Source organism: Mustela nigripes, chromosome 8, assembly GCF_022355385.1.
Source record: "Mustela nigripes isolate SB6536 chromosome 8, MUSNIG.SB6536, whole genome shotgun sequence".
Taxonomy (NCBI): Eukaryota; Metazoa; Chordata; class Mammalia; order Carnivora; family Mustelidae; genus Mustela; species Mustela nigripes.
Genome location: NC_081564.1, coordinates 83,916,888 through 83,936,052, shown reverse-complemented (window position 1 = coordinate 83,936,052; position 19,165 = coordinate 83,916,888). Strand labels below are relative to the sequence as shown.

The 19,165-nt window shown below is 43.4% G+C and overlaps 1 protein-coding gene across 3 annotated transcripts in view; it reads left to right on the top strand.

Annotated features, from left to right (window-relative positions):
- The window catches only part of CD226 (CD226 molecule), an 81,998-nt gene that overhangs the window by 53,803 nt on the left and 9,030 nt on the right, over nucleotides 1-19,165 (top strand). For 2 of the 3 annotated variants that reach the window (XM_059409810.1, XM_059409809.1), the window contains 2 exons: nucleotides 812-1,168; nucleotides 17,890-17,992. In XM_059409810.1, the coding sequence (XP_059265793.1) occupies nucleotides 812-1,168; nucleotides 17,890-17,992 (460 nt within the window). The remainder of the gene's footprint in view (nucleotides 1-811; nucleotides 1,169-17,889; nucleotides 17,993-19,165) is intronic. The other variant, XM_059409811.1, reaches the window with a different exon arrangement.

The following is a 19,165-nucleotide window of genomic DNA, read 5'->3' as shown; positions in this document are numbered from 1 at the left end:
TAGAACCACGTGTTGAAGAAAAGAAGCTAGTTTTTAGTGAAGATGAAACTATTACAGACACGGTGTTCTAGTTTAATATAGACTGCCAATCTCCCTGTGTTTTAGACTTAATTTCTTCTTCTCTCAAGTGTGGTGTCTACTCTCTTCTCCTCCCTGTCTACTCTTTTTTTCTTTTCTTTTTCAACTGGAAGTCAAGAAAGTGGCCCAGAACTGTGTGGTGCTTGCTGGGTGCTCTCTGCCGGGTAGCTCAGCCACGGTGATAGGAATGTGGGAGACTATGAGGGACTGACCTGGAACCCAGGCATTTAAATCACATGTGGAGCCTTACTCTATGTACGCCTCGAACGACCTGTGTCTCTGAAAGATAAGTTTATGTGGGTCTTTATCCAAAGGAAAATGATTTGTTATCTCTTCAATGGCCATTAAAGTGATATCAGTGATTATATCTGGATACAATCTTTGAGTCCCCAGCACAGCATAACTACAGAACAGTCTTGTGAAATTCAGCTTCTTGGTGAGATCACTACCAAGGAAAGCACCAGGGGTTTTGATCACATTTCTTGTTCTGTGGTTGACCATGTAAAACTTGAGAGAATATGTGCCAGCGGGTATATCCACTTTTCTGTTTATTTACTTACCTCTTCCAAAGGTGTTTTCCTTACAAAAATATGTCGTAAAGATGTCATTTACAGTTGATGAAACTGTGTTAAATAACATCACTGACACTTTTGATAGAACTTTCTGGGTAGCTCCCACCTTTGCACCCCCGGATTTGAGGACCTGTGTGCAATCATTTGCTTCTTGTTTTCAGATAGCTTTGAGATCGCTGTGCCATCAAGGAACCACATCGTCTCAGAACCTGGGAAAAATGTCACACTCACCTGTCAGCTTCCACAGAAGGGGCCAATACAGCAAGTTACATGGGAAAAGATCCAGCCCCATCAGATTGACCTCTTGACTAGCTGCAACTTGTCCCAAGGGAAAGGTTATGCTTCAAAGTACCAAAGACAGATACTGAGCAACTGTAGTCTGGGCATGACAAGCTCCTTCATCGTCATGCCCCACGTCATGGCCTCTGACTCGGGACTCTACCGCTGCTGCTTCAAGGCCAGCACAGGGGACAATGGAACTTTGGAAACCATCGCAATGAGGTTGACTGTAACCGATGGTGAGTGCATCATGGGTGTCTTCCAGTGTTAGACATGGAAAAGGATGCCACCACTGTGGGTTGGTTTCTGTTGTCTTGTTCATGACTCTAGTGTTCAACATATTTTGTAACATTGGAGCTTAGGTGAGTTGTCAGTCATTGCAGACTAGGATTTGGTTTTTCTTTATCTTGCTAAGCCATCAATCACAGATTTAACACTGATAAATCTTTCCAGTTTCTTGATCGGCCACATTCCTGAAATTAAAAAAAAAAATTGGTATTTCTAAAAAAATACATGGTCTCAAAAGTGGGGAGCTTCAGCTATATAACTTCTATTTGTTTTCAGCTACGTGACAGCTTCTTGATGGTGGTGACTAAGTTCTAGAATCCTTGTGAATCCTCAGCAACAATAAAATGGTGCTGGACTGGTATTTGCTGAGTCAGCGTTGAGTTGAGTAGAATTTAGTAAATATCTGATAATGTTCCTCCTCGGCCGGCTCAGGGCTTTGATTCCTCCCGTTGTTTTCGGCTCTCAGAGCAGAAGCAAACTGACCTTCTGGACCCATCAACCGAGCAGGCTCCCCCCAGGGCCCAGCACTGATTTTGTATTAGTCATTTGTTCCCTGTGTCGTGATGAAGCCCTGATGTGTAAGCTGCTGACCCCACGGAACCCGCGTGAGAGTAAGAGAAAGAAACTTTACTTCCCGAAGTGCAAGTGCAGAGAGGCCAGGAGAGAAGTGTGTGGCGGGATCTGCACAGGGTCCCTGGGAGAGGAATGCGGTCTCGGGCTCTCCAGGTTCTGCCTCTGGGCAAGTTTTCGCACAGCAGATGAACGTTGTCGGAAGAAATCATTTTTGCTGTTTATAGAAACTGTATTAACTTTCTTCTTCCTTCCTTCCTTCCACCATTCTCTCTCTTTCTTCGATTCCTTTATGTGCTTCCAGCCAGCAGCGGGCTATGGCCAGTCGGTAGACGTCTAGAGCCCAGGTTTCTTGGGATTAGGCCGTGCCTTTATAGACTCTGCTCACACTGTAGACCGATGTCTGTTCCTGCTTGGAAAGGTACCGGTTTGCACGTGCAGCAGCTGTGAGCTCAGGAGAAGACTGGCAAAGGACAGCACCTCCTCAGGCATAATCCCCGGGGACCCCACCCCCACCCAGCCTTCTGTGTCTCTCACGGCGGTGCGGGTTGTGGGTGAGACCTAAACTGTTCGAAGAACTTGATGTAGAAGAAAAGGGTAATGGACTTTGTGGGGGAGAAACAAATTAACAGAGTTTCTTCATTTTAAGTGTTGACTCCACTCCTTCAGACGTATATACAAAATATTTTGTACCTTAAAAACAAAAACAAAAACCTTGCATTACAGAAATATTTTCTAAACGTGGCCAGGAAAAAAAAATAAATTTTTCTTTCAGAGACCAAGGCAAGGAAAATTTCTATTCAGAAAAATATCATAAAGAACCTTTTTCAAATAGAAAATAAGATCTTTTATATTATATGTTGAAAAAATAATTATAAACAAATTATAGAAAAATAGAGGTAACAAATTGTTAGAAGGCGTATTTAACTACATATTATATATATATATAACTATATATTAAACATATTATAGTTATTTAACTATATATAATTAATAAAAATGTCTTTCACTTGTGCAGACGTGACTAAATTTCTTGCACAAAACGATAACATAAACTATAAACGATCTGAAGGTGACTGAATGTAATGGTCAGTATTGTTAGTGTCTCTGTGTTTTAGCCACTTGCAAAATGGCTTTTAGATATTTAAATTTGTCAGGTTAAAAGAATATCAATAGGGCTTTTTAGTAAAAAGTTATAATGGATGGAAAATGCCCAACTGTTGACTTTATGTTTTGGTTTAATTCCTTTTTAAAATAAATGTAAGTAAAGATTGAAAAAAAAAATCAGATGGAAAGCAGAAATGGATCACTCACATTTGCTCTGATGTGATTTGATTATTTCAAGTCTTGAGGCTGTTTGGTCAAAAAATCAATGTAGGGATTAAAGCAGAGAGACAGGTATAAGATGTGGAGCAGATTTAATTTATTTCAACTGTCAAGGGAGAGGTGATTGTGACACAAATTTTATAAACTGCTCTGCGTTTTTTTGTTGCCTCCCATCAACTTCTTTTATAGGATCCAAAGGAGAGATTTTCATGACTGTCGTATTCTACACATGCACACACGCATACACACACACACACACACACACACACACACACACACGGCTCTTCCCTGTGCTTGTGTTCATCTTCAGATGAGTACCAGGTACTCAGAGGTCACCCAAGAGATGACCCAATGTCAACCAGTGTCCCCTATATCTAGTTCTTGACATGTTTTGAACAGAGAGAGAGAGAGTGGCAGAAGCATGGCTTGAACCAAAGTTTCCTATTGACTATCTTTGCCGAGTGAAAACTATTTGTCTCCTGTCCTTTGCACTCAGGACCTGGGAAGTAGTTTGAAATAGCTCCAGACCAACTATTCTGAATTTGAACTTGTCTAGCCAATGGGGGCAAGAAACGGGGGGAACGTGAATACACTGACAGTGACCAAGATGGTTTGGGGCCCTTCATGTCCTCTAGACTGTCATTAATCATGAGAAAAGCATCTTAGTTTCCACCAAAAGAATTTGGGAAGCCTTTTGATAGGAGCTAAGTAATGGTGAGACCACCATTGTTGCAGCTGGTTATAAAAAGAAATGAAATCCGCTGTCTCAGTTTCCGGAGGAAACTAGTTGTGAACAAACTTCTGTTCACCACTGCTGAGCAGTATCATTACTCATGTCCTTGTCCGGTCTTCTGCCACCGATGAGGCCACTCAGCTGAACCACCAAGTTCTGAGTGATGATCAAAGTGGAGGAAAAAGAGTCGGAGAGGTAGCACAAAATATGCACGTGGAGGGGGGGTGGAGGGATGAGGAAGTTGTGTGTGGGTGACTACAATCCAGTGACTAGGTCAGGACAGGGATTCGGAGTTTTGGGTTGATATAAACGGTGGGAGGTTCGATGAGGTGACGGCTCGGTGCACTTCCAGATCTCACAGAAGAGCAATGGAAGCCACGATTGATTCTTGACCAAATGGCAAAATGGTATTCAAAGAGGTAAAATCGTTGGTGCAGAATTAGAAAGGGAAATTTGAGACGGAGGACACTAGCGGCGAGTCATTGGTAACAGTCAGCCTCTGGATGCCTCTATCACACGCTAGATCTTTGGGCACAAAACAGAGCCCACTCCAGACAGACAAATTGCAGATGGTGCCTCCTCTGGTCTGGCCAATTAGAAAAAGGTGCCCCATTCTTGGGGTTGCTGTGGCCCCCGAAGCTGGTGTGCAGGCTTGGTGGGGAACCGCAGTCTCCTTACGCACCTGGGCTGGCCCGGAGGTGACCTGGACAAGGGCAGAGAGGTTAGTCTGATCAGAAGGTCAGCTTGTGCTTGCCAGGGCCTTCCCAGTCACACACTCCCCTACTCGCTCCCCTCCGAGCCCCCCTGCCTGTTTTCATCACATTTACTTCCTTTCCTTTAGCGTTTTAGTCGAGTCTCCCCCATATTCACGATTTTTCCGCATTAGCCCGAACTGCTTCCCTGCCATCGAACCATTAAACATTTTGAATTTCTCAAACTTCTGTAACTTGGAAATATATACCCTTGAATCACTTAATAATTGCATCTGTTTGCCGTGGTCCAGACATTTACGTCTATGAAATTCCATGAAAAAAAAAAAAAGAAAAAGAAAAGAAATCACTTGAGATTAGGGATTATGGCATCTTTGCCTAGAGGAGTCAAAATATCTTTCCAGGATATTCTCAGTAAGTGTTCTCAACTGATTCTTTGTATGTTAGCATTTTTATCTATTCTAGTCTATTTATACATATTTTACTTTTGTTCTAAAGTGTGTCTGTTTTCTTTTCAAGTTTTCTAGCTAGGTTATTTCTAAGTTGTCTTCATCGACATTTAACATTTGCGATTTAGTGATTGCTGATCAAAGAAACCTAAACTCTGAGGAGATCAGTCACAATGTCTGCGGAGAAAACATTCATGAGTTTTGTTTACATTAATATCTTTCAAAAAGGCCTGTTTCCTTTCTTAACTTTATCTTTCTTGTTTTGCCTGTTTTATATAAATGGTGCATAATTGCAAGTCACCAGATCTTGTGGATGAGGTTTATAAATGAAAATTACAGAAGTATTCCTTGGGAAATCATGGGGCCACAGCCAAGGGACTCTTCCCATATGTTTCTTATGGAGGTATAGGGTTGACAAGCAGGTAGGAGCGCAGAGGAATAGGGTGCTTGCCTCTGCATGGCTTGATGGAGATCGACTTAGGGACTCTGTGCTCCTGAGTTGGACCAGAAGAACATGGAGGAAGAGACATGAGCTTCATTTGTTTCTTTAGGCTTTAGTTTCCACTAAAATGCAACCAGTTCACTCCCAGATGATTTGGATTCCTGAACAGTGTCAGGTGTAGACAATAATCTTTTTTTTTTTTTTTAAGGATCCACTTATCCAGAACCTTCTGTCCCATCCTTATTAATTTATGATAGGTCTGACTATTATAGGCATGGGGGTTGTCCAAGCTGGGATGCACCGGAACATCAGGTACATTTATTTCCATGACATAGTGTGATGAACTTCAGCTTTTTAATATCTTCACCTACATAGAAAATGATGTTCCTGACAGTTCTTTATATAATAAGAACCACAGCATCGGAATCCAAAAGCACTGGTGTCACTGCTCACGAGAGAAAATAGCCTCTACTGAAATGGACCCACTATCATTTTCAGCTCAGTTTGTTAAGTTTTTAAAATTCTGTGTGATAACTGGATATCCAAATGAACCACACTGTTTCCAGCATCACAAATGAGCTGGTTACTCAATCATGGCCTATTGTGTCTCTGTGTCTTTACAGTCGCCTCTGCCCAAATCGGTTCTTTCAGGCGACACTGTGTTTAAAAAAAAAAAAAAAAAAAAAAAAAAGGCAGCTAACTAGTTAGTTAGCTATTGATTTATTCATTTTTCCTAATGCACAGAATCCTGGGATGTTTGCCTGCAGTCATTTTTGTGTACATACCATGTTTGTGTAGCTAAACAAGGTAGGGGATGGAATAGTAATCATCACAAGTTAACATCAGAGCGAAGGAAATGCTGCAAGCCCGTCGCTGATGCTATTACCCAGGAGTGTTGTGGATGGTGTTGCTACCTCGTGTTTGCACAAGGAGCACGAATTGTATTTGCTTCTCGCTCCTAGAAACGTCAATCAGAGAGCACCGAATCCTAGGGACAGCTTTTCTCTAAGCGAGTTTTTATCCTCACCTGAATTTCCAACACTTTTCATGAACTTTTCCTCACCCTAGAAACTTAAGAGTATAGCTAGGAATTCAAGTTCAGATAAATGTACTGATTTTCTTCCCCCTTAAAATCCATGTCGAGAGACCTGCCTAATGGACTCCAACTACAAAACAGCCTTTTATACTCTGTCATGCGTGGGATTTTTTTTTTAATTTAAAGCATCTGGGAATTATGAACAGCTTGTGGTTGTCTTGGAGAGCCTTATTAGGGACTGAACATAGATGAGTGTGTGAAGTTTTCCCCAAAGGCGAGTAGAAAATTACTTAAAATTAAAAAAAAAATAGTTCTTCATCTAAGATTAATGGCCTTTCAGTCTTAATAGCGATTCTAGTTTTCAGTGTTAAGATTCAATTAGACAGCTTCTACAGACTTCAGCTGAAACATTTCAGACAAGCACTGACCTACTCTTTGACCAATATGGACAAGTACTAGGTGACAGAGGCGGTTTGCAGAGGACTATGTTATTTAAAAGGACAGCGAATGCAGAATAAACATAGACCTGTCATTTGTAGAGACACGTCTTTGAACCTCAAAGAACCTTAAAGTTTTTTACACTGAAATGATTCAGACTTTTTTTTTAAATTGAAGTATGGTTGACGTACAATATTATATTAGTTTTGGGTGTACAACATAGAGATCCAACAGTTACTGACATTATGAAATGCTTACCACAGTAGATGTAGGTACTGTTGGTCACCACACAAAGGTATTATAATATTATCCACTGTCATGCCTGTGCTGTATTTTTATGGTATGACTTATTGCTTTTATAATTAGAAGTCTGTACCTCTTAATTCTCTTCACCTAATTCATTCACCACCACTACCCCCCCAACACAACTTTCCCCCCCCAACCACCACCGGTTTGTTCTTCATATTTAGAAGTCTGTTTCTGTTGGTGGGTTGTTTGTGGTGTTTCTTAGATTCCACATGTAAGTGAAATCTTATGATATTTATCTTTTTCTGATTCAGGGATTTTCCAAAGGCATGTATTCAACAGAGTTATTTTGGATAGCTTTCTAAAAATAAATATACTGCTGTATTGGTTGACCACCCTCAAATTTATTTCTTGAATTAATTCACTTTCAATAGAACTCATAAGTTCTTTCTATATCTATTATCTATATCTATTATGATACTCCATAATTCTTTAAAGGTAAGAGTCATGTTTTATTTGACTAACCCACAAGAAGTGATTCTTTCTTCCAAAAATACAAGGTGGAAAAGCAAATCGTATCTATTGGATTGACGGGGACCGAGGAATGCCTTTAGCTGGGTGAATAGTGAGTGAACTGAAAAATCCTTATTATTACTACGATGGACGTGGCAAATGCCGAGTAGATACTGAGATGCGGAGACCGTATTAACGAAAGGCTGGGGCGTCCCCCCCCCCCCCCCGCCCAGGAAGCTCAAGGGCACGGTACGCGCGCAGATGACCTCAAATGGGGACCGCATAGGAGACAAGCTCCCAAATACGGAAAAATACAGGCTTGCAAAGGAGAATTATTATTATCAGTAATAATGATGATGAGAATGCGTCTTCAGTTTTTCATGCCTTCTACGGAGTGCTGGATAAATTCTGCACTTTTTAATTTGCATGTGTGTGTGCGCATTTGTAAATGAAGGTGCCTGTGAGCATTGGGTAGGAGGAGCGATGAGCCCCCTGCCACAAGTCCAGCTTCAGTAAGGGGCTGGGGTGTGTGGGCACTTTTGTCCCAGACACTTCAATCGACACAGGTGGCTTAGCATTGATGTTTACTACTGTCTTTTCTTCCTGATTCAGTAAAGATGAAGTCCAGTCCTTCAATTCCTACTTTAATCATTGGCTTTTTTAATTTAAGATGTTATTTATTTAAGAGAGAGAGAGAGAGAGCATGAGGGGGCGAGGGCCAGAGGGAGAAGCAGACTCCCCACTGAGCGGCCCTTCCCCCCCGAGATGGGACACAATCCTGGGACTCCAGAATCATGACCTGAGCTGTAGGCAGTTGCCCAACCAACTGAGCCACCTAGGCGCCCAGTCATTGGCTGTTTTTGGAGAAGGAGAGATCAGATGGGTCGTTAAACTAGAGCACAAAGAGGCAGGTTTTGTTTCTGACAGCCGGGGATGGCTTTCACATCTTTGTAGAGCACTTAGTAAACATTTTTTTTTTTAATAAAATGAATTAAAATGGAATAGACTATAGACTTTCGTAACACATTTATATATAGGTTTTTATAAATGGCAAAGAGTTTGAATTTTGAAGATTTCTGAGGGCCCAAGGGAAAAGTTATAAGTAGGAATTGTAAGAATTAAGTGTCACAGGCCTTTGTCTTGGCCGCTATATGACACATTCATTATGGTGCTTATAATTGCACCGGTCACTCTAAGAATTTACTGGTAGTTATTCATTTAGTTGTCATAACTCTATTGTTACCTATACTTTATGAATGAGCAGAGTGGGGCATGGTGAGGTTGAGCAACTTTTTCAAGGCTTCATGGTTAGGGAGGAGAGGGGCTGGGATTCACTGCAGGTCGGGAAGGCTTCAGAGTTGCTCTTCTTAACCGCGGCGGGCTATCACTGCTCCAAGTGAAAGAAAAAAGTCAGTGCTATCGTCAACAGATGCATCACAGGAGAAGCTGGCTCTGGAGAGTTCCATAGCCTTGTCCCCCCAACCCCGCTTCCCCCCCTAGGTACATAGACTTCAAACTGACCCAATGTCTAGAGTGAGTGTAGGCAAAGGAATGGGGGTTTGATCTCCCACAATTTTCTTCCAGCTCTGCGTGCTTGGTGAGGCTTGCGAGGTCATCACAGGTGCTGTGGGGTTCTCCCGTGACTTGTCTCCCCTGACTTGTCCCCTTTCCTGGGGCCAGTGGGCAAAGTCAGGTAGCAGGTGTTTGGGTCTGGAGGGAAGTGCTGGTGGCTGATGAGGTCAAGTCCACACCAGGAACAGATGAGGGGAGGGTCAGGAGTAACCTCTGGACAAAGGAGGGTCCAGGCTCTTGCTGGGAGAACTGTTGATCGCTGAGCTCTCGCATGGCTTCTCGGCTTTGCAAAGCACCTGTCCCCCCACCCAGGTTGGTGCCAGATCCACCCGCTAAACTCTCTCCTTGTGGGGAAGCCCACTCCCTTGAGCAACTAGCTGGGAATCTGCTCTAAGTTTTCAGGCACAACCTTCTTCCGTCTTATGTTCCTCCTTCCTCTGGAATCCTGCTCTCACTCCAGTTCTTGTAGATATAACTGGCCTCCCTCTTGTGCTTGTGAAGACCCGCGAACCCAGAACCAGAGTTACAAGCCAGCAGAATTCTAGTTCCTCACCCTCAAGGACAGGGAGGGCTTCACCCCCAAAACCTCCTAAGAAAAAGGAAGCTTTATTTTTGATATTAAGATATCCTGAATAGCTATATTCTCTCATATTTATGGATCCTGATATTGAACGGCTGAATACATAAACTATTTAAGTGGTACGCAGTGCCTGCTGTGCTTTATTGCATGGCAGAAATGTTTTTATCTTGATTTCAGTAGAGCGTCTGAAAAATTTCCCATTCTGTCCTCATGGATACACATAATAGTGACACCGTAGTGTAGAGTTACACTTGGTTAAACAACAGTAATAACAACAGTGTGTTGGGGAATTATAATTAGAAGGACGATCTCCTTCTTCCCCAGAAAAGTGCTCTATAAAAGAGAAAGAAAACAATTTTATTATTAAATAAGCATTAAATCAGAATTGTGATATGTAGCACAGGCAATCTGCCAAGAGAGTGCAAAGACAGGAATCTCACCTTTTATGGGGCCCGGCAGATAGGACCCACTGCTAACATGTTCTCAAGGTAAACAAGAACTAGTCCTCAAAGAAAAGGTCTTGACAGCACCATTTGTCACACAGAATTGAACCTGACTTCACCTGGTAATTAGGATAACCATCTGCGTTAGCTAGTTGGCTTTATCTAAAGAAAAATGAGCTTCTTACCCCATCACGCCAAGAAGTACTTTCCCACCTTGGAGCTTAGGATCCTACCCTCCCGCAGAACTAGGAGCTCTCTTTCCTGATGATTGCATTCCCAAAGGATGGCTTGGATTTTCTACAGCAGAAGAATGCGAAGCAAGATCAGCAGAGGTAAAAGGCACATGGGGCAGAGTCCGAAGGACTGACTGAGTTCCCAGAAAGAAAGCAGGTGTTCAGAATAAGGCACATGGTTTGTATAAATAGCGTAGACACAGTAAACCATCCTAACAGTTAGAGAGTGGCAGAAACACTCCAAAAATCCAGGTCCCTGCACACCAGCCAGCGGCCAACCTTGCATGCAGGCCTTTCGAAGGACAGCTGTCTCTGGGCTGCCCCACTAACTCTTTCTCCTTTTTGCATACTCAATTCACTATGAAAGTGAGCAAGAGTTGTGTGGTTCTTGACATTCTGACTTAGGGTGCAAAAAACTGTCTCCTTTAAATAATATGTGTTCATGAAAGTTGAGGTTCATGAAAATACAAGAAATGTAACATGAGACAAGGAACACTTGGGTGTAAAGATGATTCCATCTAAAGGGGATGGAGTCGGCCGTGGACGTTTTCTCATCAAGTGGACCAAACCAGAGGTGTTCACCATCCCTGTGGCCCTTATGCTGACCTGGATAGCCTGGCCATGTGCCAATTACAGTCCATAAAGACACCAGAAAATGGAGCCAATGCAGCCACCCTATATCGAGTGGGTAAGCAATATGGTCTATCTTAGACTATGTGTATCTCAACTGATATAACACTTTTAAGTGTTTAAGTCATTGGGAAATATTTTCCATCAATAGAGGCAATATCAGTATAACTAAAGTCATACGCTGGCTTGGAAACTTGATTCTCTTGATTCTCTCAATCCAAACGATTGTCCTGGTTTTCTCCAGGACAATCGTTTGGATTCGCTTGCATTTCTGTTTCTGTCCTCTTATGCTTCTGTTTCTCGTGTTTATGGCTTAGATTTTCCTGTGTGCCGTAGGTTTCTCAGTTAAAATCCGATAATACTTTTATTTTGAGGGAGAGGAGTTAATCCTCACTCAGAAGCAAGATTAGAGGCTGATGTCATGATTCCTTAATTCTCTGAAAATAATTTATTCACTAGGCTCTTCTTGCTATAAAACAGGGCATGTTTTCTGAAATACAAAGAGTATAAAATTGATTTGCACAAAGCAAGTTGACCTTTGCAAACTTGGAAGAAGATTGCTGTATCAGTACCCACTTGTTGTGTATTTCAGGCATACAGGAAAGTGCAGCAGACTTTATAGAATGGGGTACCATTATATCCGGCAGTCCTACAAAGCGGCAAAGAGCTGATACACATTTATCAGTGCTCCCCTGCCTGTCCCCTGGAGGCTGTGTCTAGCTGCGGGAGCAAGCTTCCTGCTCCACATGACTAGTTCCACATGAAAAGAATACAAATGAGTTATTTTTTTTTTTAACCCTGATTTGAATGCATGCATACAAAGTAGAAGTATACTATTAATAATTGACAGATGACATGGTGCTTAAAATATTAGGCAGCTCTGTATGCTTCATCTAAACCCCATAGACATGCTTGCGCCGATTTTATCATCGTTTTGCCGTTGCCAAAAAAGTGTTTGCAAGATCAAGTGTCTCATATGAGATCTTCCAGGGAAAAGAATTAAAAAGTAGGACTGGGCCCCAAGGTTTCCCTCCTCTTTCTCTGTTTTGTCGGCAACTCCGTGTCTAATGTGGGACAAAGGTGGGATATATAGGTTACGTAGTGATCATAAATTAGGATCGACCTGATAATAGTGTGTTGGCTCGCCTCTGTCTACCCGGTGGGAACCCACATGCTGTGTATATTCTGTCTACACAGAATGAAATCTAATGGTTTTGCTTCTCTTTATAAGGAGGTAAGAAAGCCAGAGGAACTGTAACGGGTATCCCGCATGCGGGACTGGCGAGAGGCTCAGGACCTGTGCGGTTTTCCCGCATGTCGTTTGGTCCCGATGTGCGGGTTCTGAGTCCCTCAGCCTCCTCACTGCCTGACCCACCTCCCGCCGTAGTACAGGATAAACAAGGGATGTTAACGCCTGCTCTTGCCCGCCTGGTTCCCGCGGAAGGACCTGGCATCATTTCTATCGTGGGCCTTTCTAAAGGTTTATAACTCAGCCATAAATACTTGTCACCGGCAGGAATGTAGCCTGGAGGGTGGCCGTCTGGGAGTAAATTATTCATTTATATATCTCACTGACATGCTTTAAATTGTTTTAACTGTATTTATCTTTTTTGATGGGAGGGAAAATAATGGCTTTCTGGTTCACGACACTTTTGTCCTCCTATGAATCAAGACAGCATTGGGATGAAAATGAAAAAAAAAAAATCAGCAAAAAAGTGGCTGCTGAGAACACACAATAATTCTTTCTTTAAGAGAGGGGCTTGAGGGCTGACATTACTCAGCCTAAGATCTATTCGCAGAATTTAGGCAAAAGTGAGTGTTAGGAACTATTGATCGACTCCCGAAGCAGGCCCTCTCTTTGCTTTTCCTTTCTGTTTTAAACCAGGCGGGGCCCAGCGAGCTGGGGCTACACCGGCCTGGTTCCTGGGACTGACGATTCCTGTGCATCGTCCCAGGAATGGGGCGATGGGGCCGGGAAAGGAGTGCAAAGCAGGTTCGGCTCGGCCCGAGGTTCTAGATTGCAGCGTCTCAGGAGTGGGAGTGACCCTCCACCAGACACCCCTGCCTCTACCCTCACTTCCTGTGGGAAAACGCTCCTTCCGTGTGTGTTTTTAACTTGCCCGGGGCCTTCCAAGACCACGTAAGCTCCACCTGTGGGGCACTGGGCTATACTAAAACGTACCATCTCCGCCCCTGGTTCCTTTCACAGAACTCCTGAGCTCTCGTCATTTCCTAAGTAACAGGGGTGCTAGAAGCATCTTTTGCTACAATATTTGGTCTTAGCCCCCAGTTCCTGGCAGAAGAGCTTTTAGAAGCCTTGGAATCTCCAGAGCGATGAGGGTCTTTTTGCGAGCTCAGGAGGCAGCTGGTGGCTGGAAGCGCCTGGAGGGCTTCGGGATGGGGGCCGGGGCCCGAGGAACCAGCCGTGGGATGGGGGGGGGGGGCTGGGTCTTTAAGCCCCTGGGGGCCGAGAAAGGGAAGAGGGGCTGGGGTCGAATGAATCACCAGTGGTCAATGATTTAACTAATTGTGCCTGTGTAATGGAGCCTCCAGAAACCCCCCAACTGACAGGGTTAGAAGGTTTCTGGGATGCCCAGTGCATGGGGTGTAGGGAACGTGGCCCGTCCCTAGAGAGCGTGGGAGATCCATCCCGACTCCCTGTCCTCATCAGCTTGCCAGATTGGTGGTTCCAGGGCTGTGTCTTTTCCCATAAGCCAGTGATAGTAAGTAAAGGGCTCGGCTGAGTCCTGCGAGCTGTTGCAGCAAATGATCGAACTTGAGGAGATGGTGGGAAGCTTGGATGTATCGCCGGTCGGTCGGTCAGGGACGGGGGGGGGGCCTGGATCTGGGATCGGGTCTGAAGCGGGAGGAGGGAGGCGATGTTGTGGGACTGAGCCCTTCCCGGGGGTCTGGGCCCACTCGGGGGAAGTGAGTGTCCGCAGCCTCGTGAGTAGAGAAGCAGTTTTGCTCTAGTCGGTGTTTTTCTTCAGGAACCCAGTTCATTTTACATGCCATTTCATTCAATGCTAGTGTATGGCTTGACATACTATGTGTTAAAAGATGTATAAATATAAGGAGATCGGACGCCAGCAGGTCAACATTACTAGAAGAAGTTAAAAGGAGGTAGCATGTTTGACATTGAAGGATACATTTAAAATTTGGATTTTTAATTGAGTGTGACACAGATAACCAGTACATTTCAGTGGTTTCTACTTAATTCTGTTTAACTGAAGTTTAATAAGGAATGCCATCTTAATTCTTAAGGATTCTGAATATACTTCTACAAAAGACATGATCTACGCCTTGTACTTGAAATATCACCACTAAAATTTGTCACATTATTATGTTTAAGCATGTGGACCCTTACGCTTTTATGCTATGTTTTTTTTTTTTTTTTCCTAATTAACAAAAGAGCAAGAAATCCTTTAGAAAGTTTGGAAAGTACCAAAAAGCCAAAAGACAGAGTTGCTTTTAGTTCCCCTCCCCGGAGATGATCACGTGGACATTTTGGCGTTTGTGCCCTCGCAGACGCTTCTCCCATTAAGGCCGACACTTGATGGAGATGTTACAGCACGTGCAGTTGCCGGTGCTGGTTCTGAAGTTTTACTTCACTTTGTAGTCTGAAGTCAGGAGTCTTCCATGTCGTTGGAATTCCCTACACACAACAGCCAAGTGTCTATAGCCAAGGTTTTCAAGGAATGGGCCTCAGGTCAGCCACATAGATGGTGCACGGGAGCTGCAAATGCAGACCCACTGGCACCTTCTGGATCAGAGGTTCGGGGCGGGGGGTGCCCCCAAATCTGTGGCTTCGCAAGCCCGCAGGGGATGCAGATGCAAAGTGAGTTTGAGAACGACAGCCGGGTCGTCTTGCTCTTAGTCTACTGGAGGGAGATGAGGATTTTCTTTTTGCTGTTCTAAGTGTTTTACAGAACCCTATGTTCACATTTCTGAGCACTTCTTTAGAATAAAGTAGTTAATTGAATGTGTAAGCACCTAGTAAAAGGGTGTGACACAGAGACCGAATTCCTTCCCGATGCAGCTGGGGTAGTTTCTACTCCTCCAGAGAGAGCTCGAGATGCTCTGTCTAACCCCAGTCTGCCTCTTACACAAGCTTGTTCTTCATGTGCTTTTCCATAGTAAGTTATTTGTATCTTTCGTATTGTCTTCTGTAGCCTTCTCTTCTTTAGAGAGAGAGAGAGAGAGAGAGAGAAAGAGAGTATCTGTGCTAGTGGCAGGGGGCAGAGGGAGTGGGAGAAAGAGAATCCCAAGTAGGCTCCATGCTGGGGGCAGGAGAGGGGGCTGGATCTCAGGACACTGAGATCATGACCTGAGCTGAAATCCAGAGTCAGGCCGCACCCAGATGCCCCAACGGCTTTTTTTTAAATAGCAAGGATGTGTTAAATATACTTTTTTTTTTTTGTCTTGACATGTTGCTTGTGATCATTATAACTACAGATGTTTTTCAACTCCCCTGGTCAACCCTATATATGTATTTTTATGCCATTTCTCATTCCGGAGATTAAATAATACTTACTTATATTTTCTTCTAATGTTTACATGAAGAATTTAGAACTTTAGTCTATCCAGTTCGGTTTTTTTTTTTCTTTTACCGTAGCAAATGTCTAAATAACATTTTAAAAAGTGGTTAAACAGTTTTCCCAGAGTACTGTCGGTGAATATTTTAATCATACCTTTCGTTTCCTCACCATGATTGCCTGTTTGATTTAACCTTAGCATCTGTGATATTCAAATTATTTCAGTACAGCAAGCGTGGTCCTTTTATAGTCCTGTGTTACAGTGCGAAATAATTTCAGGTATTTTGTTCAGTTCTTTTTTATAATGTACTAAGAATTTAAAAACCTTAATTTCTTATTTGACAGGGAGAAAATTTCATTGTTCCTTTTGTAGGAGTGGTTCAATGTATTTTTGTTCTGAATAAATTTAGCTTTCCCTTTCTCCATCATATTTGGACAAAAGCCATTCTTAGACTGTATGTACAAAGTCTCTAAAGTTCATGCATTTTTCTACTTTTCTTCCCCTAATAGGTTCAATGAGTTTGAAAAATGAAAATAATGTTTATTACTTGACTTAGTTTCACTTTGTACAAAAGGACGAGTGGATGTAGACTTGGAGTTCTTATCATGAAAAAAATTGCAGCTAAATAATAGGTCAAGAAGGAAGAAATAATCTGAGGGAAAGAGCAGGGAGAACCCAATGAAAAGCATGATTTTCAGGTTGCCAGAGGATTGCAGGCCGCATGGGAATTACAGAACAAGCATTGGGCTTCACTCTCAAGGTTAGAGGGAGGTCGTGCTGCTCATATGCCACAGCCTGGCCCCTCTCGCTTCAGAAGGGTTGTTGCTCTAGTAGTTCATCACTTATTTGAATATTACCTCATGGGAGTCTCAACCACAATTCTGTGATGTCATTAGAACTTTTGTCATTGTCATGGCTTGACAGATGAAGAAAGGCATCAGAGCGGGGGAAGGAACTGGCTGGAGGTCACACAGCTCAGGAGCGACAGAATCCGGGAGAGAACGGCCGATTTCCAGACCATTGTTCTTTCTGCTTAAGCACTCCATCGGAGTAACCGATGTTTTTTTTTTTTTTTTTTTTTTTTTTAATTTTTTTTTTTTTTTTTTAAAGATTTTATTTATTAATTTGACAGAGAGAAATCACAAGTAGACGGAGAGGCAGCCAGAGAGAGAGGGAAGCAGGCTCTCTGCTGAGCAGAGAGCCCGATGCGGGACTCGATCCCAGGACTCTGAGATCATGACCTGAGCTGAAGGCAGCGGCTTAACCCACTGAGCCACCCAGGTGCCCCGGAGTAACCGATGTTTTCTGATTACATTTTATCATTAACTCGGATTGAGTAGGAAATATTTCTTAAATTCTACTTTTAAAATTATACCATTGTGTGAATGGGCTTCATAGATCATACTTAAAAAGTAACCTTCATTTGTGTACTCTTGATAGTTATTTTTTTTTTCTACAAAAGATTTTATGTATGTGATTGGGAGCTCCTTAAGGTGAAGGGATGTCACATGCACACAAGGGATATCGAACATGCACTCTTTCTATTCTTGTTGTTTTTTGGATTTTTAACTGAAGTCTAGTTGACCTACAAGATTTAATGAGTTTCGGGTGTCCAGTGCAGTGACTCAACAATTACATCCATTGTGGAACGTCACCACGAGAAGTCTCGTTACCGTCTGTCACCACGGAAGGTCATGACAACACTGTTGACTGTATTCCCTGTGCTGTCCTTTTCATCCTTGTGACCCCTTTACTTTATAACTGGAAGTTTGTATCTCTTGATCCCCTTCCCCTACATATTTATTTTTTTAGAGGTAGGGAGAGGGGGAGGGGAAGAGGGAGAGAGAGAATCTGAATCAGGCTGCACGATCAGAGCGGAGTGGGACGTGGGGCTCGATCTCATGGCCCGGGGCCGAAATCGCCAGCTGGATGTTTGACCCTCTGAGCCACCCAGGCGCCTCTCCCTTCATCTGTTTACTCTTGTTCTTCTTAAGGGGTTAAATCTAGCTGAATCGAGGAACTCATCAAAATCTGTGCGAGGTCACAAATATTTAGAAGACTCTGAAGTAAAGATTGTTTTCTTCCCTTCGTCTCGTGTTTGTTCATTGGATTGTTTTGAATTGTTACTTTGATTAATGTTCCTTTTCCTCATTTTCCACCATTTTTTCTGGCTTTAGCTGAATTCCCAATTCCCACCATATTTTTTTCCCCCTAGGTAAAACTGATAACCAATACACTCTCTTTGTGGCCGGAGGGGCAGTTTTATTGTTGCTGTTTGTTGTTCTGATTACCACGGTCACCGTCATTTCTTCTAAGAGGTGAGTATTGCAGCTCATGCTGAATCTTGGCTCCCCTGAGTCATGCTGATGTGCGGGGCTCTCTGTTACTAACCCCGTAGTTGGCCAAGCTGCCTCCGCACTCCCATGCAGAGTTTTGGGTGTTTTTCTGACCCAATGAAGGAAGCAGTTGCGGTGATACCAGAGGAGAAAGCTAGAGTAGTTCATTTAAGAAGTAGGAGGAGCTGCTCCTGTGTTAGCAAAGCTTTCATATTCTGGGCAGTCAGCTGCTGGGACCTCTGCCGCGTCAGCCCTGCCCTCTGTCGTCCTCCTCCTGCAAGGAGAAGAGGGTATTGGGTGAGAGGTGGGGTGTGTGCGTGTGTGTGCGTGTGTGTGTGTGTGAGGAGAGGGGAGTGGGAGGGGATATACTGAGTGGGGAAGACCAGGGCTGAGCAGTAATAATGCCCTCATCAAACATCTGGTGCGACAGTCGCAAACAAGGCGTGATGGAACACACATTCTCTTAAACAAACAACATACTTTATAAGGTTGTTCAGTGTCTGCGACAAGCAACGTAGATGCTACTCCTAAAAAAATTATTGAGGAAGAGGGGTGTGTTGGAAGGGGCTACATTAGAGAGAGTAGGTGACCACGGGCCTCTACTACAGTTTCCTACCTTGTACTGTCTGTGGCACTCTTGGGAACTTGCTGGAGTGTTCTGGGTTGACTCTGCCCTGTCTTGCTGTCTCATGTTCACCAACTCACATGTCTAGGAGTTTGTGGTAATATTAGCTGTAATCATACTGAATTAGAATTACTCTTTATTCTTGTGTTCTAATGAAAGTGCTCTTTTGTTAGCAGAGGGAAGGAATACATCCACCTCTTCTCTTGCATCCCAGCAGTATTGCCAAACACGTACTCTCTCGCACACGCACGCACCACACTCACATTGCACATGCATGCGGATTAATAGGCTATCAGGTAGGTTTCTCTATCTCGTCTCCATATCCCGGCCTCACCTCTCTGGAGCTGGTATTACAGCTCCCGGGGGTGAGTCACTGCTCCCAAACTGCTGCGGGCCTCCGCTGTCTCCTCTCTTTCTTCCAGACACATCTGACTTTTCCTGGTTGCTCTTCTGAAAGCGAGTCTGACGGTGTCCTTCCTGTTTAACACCTTCTCTTGTCTTCCTGTTGCCCCGAGAATAATGGTAAAACT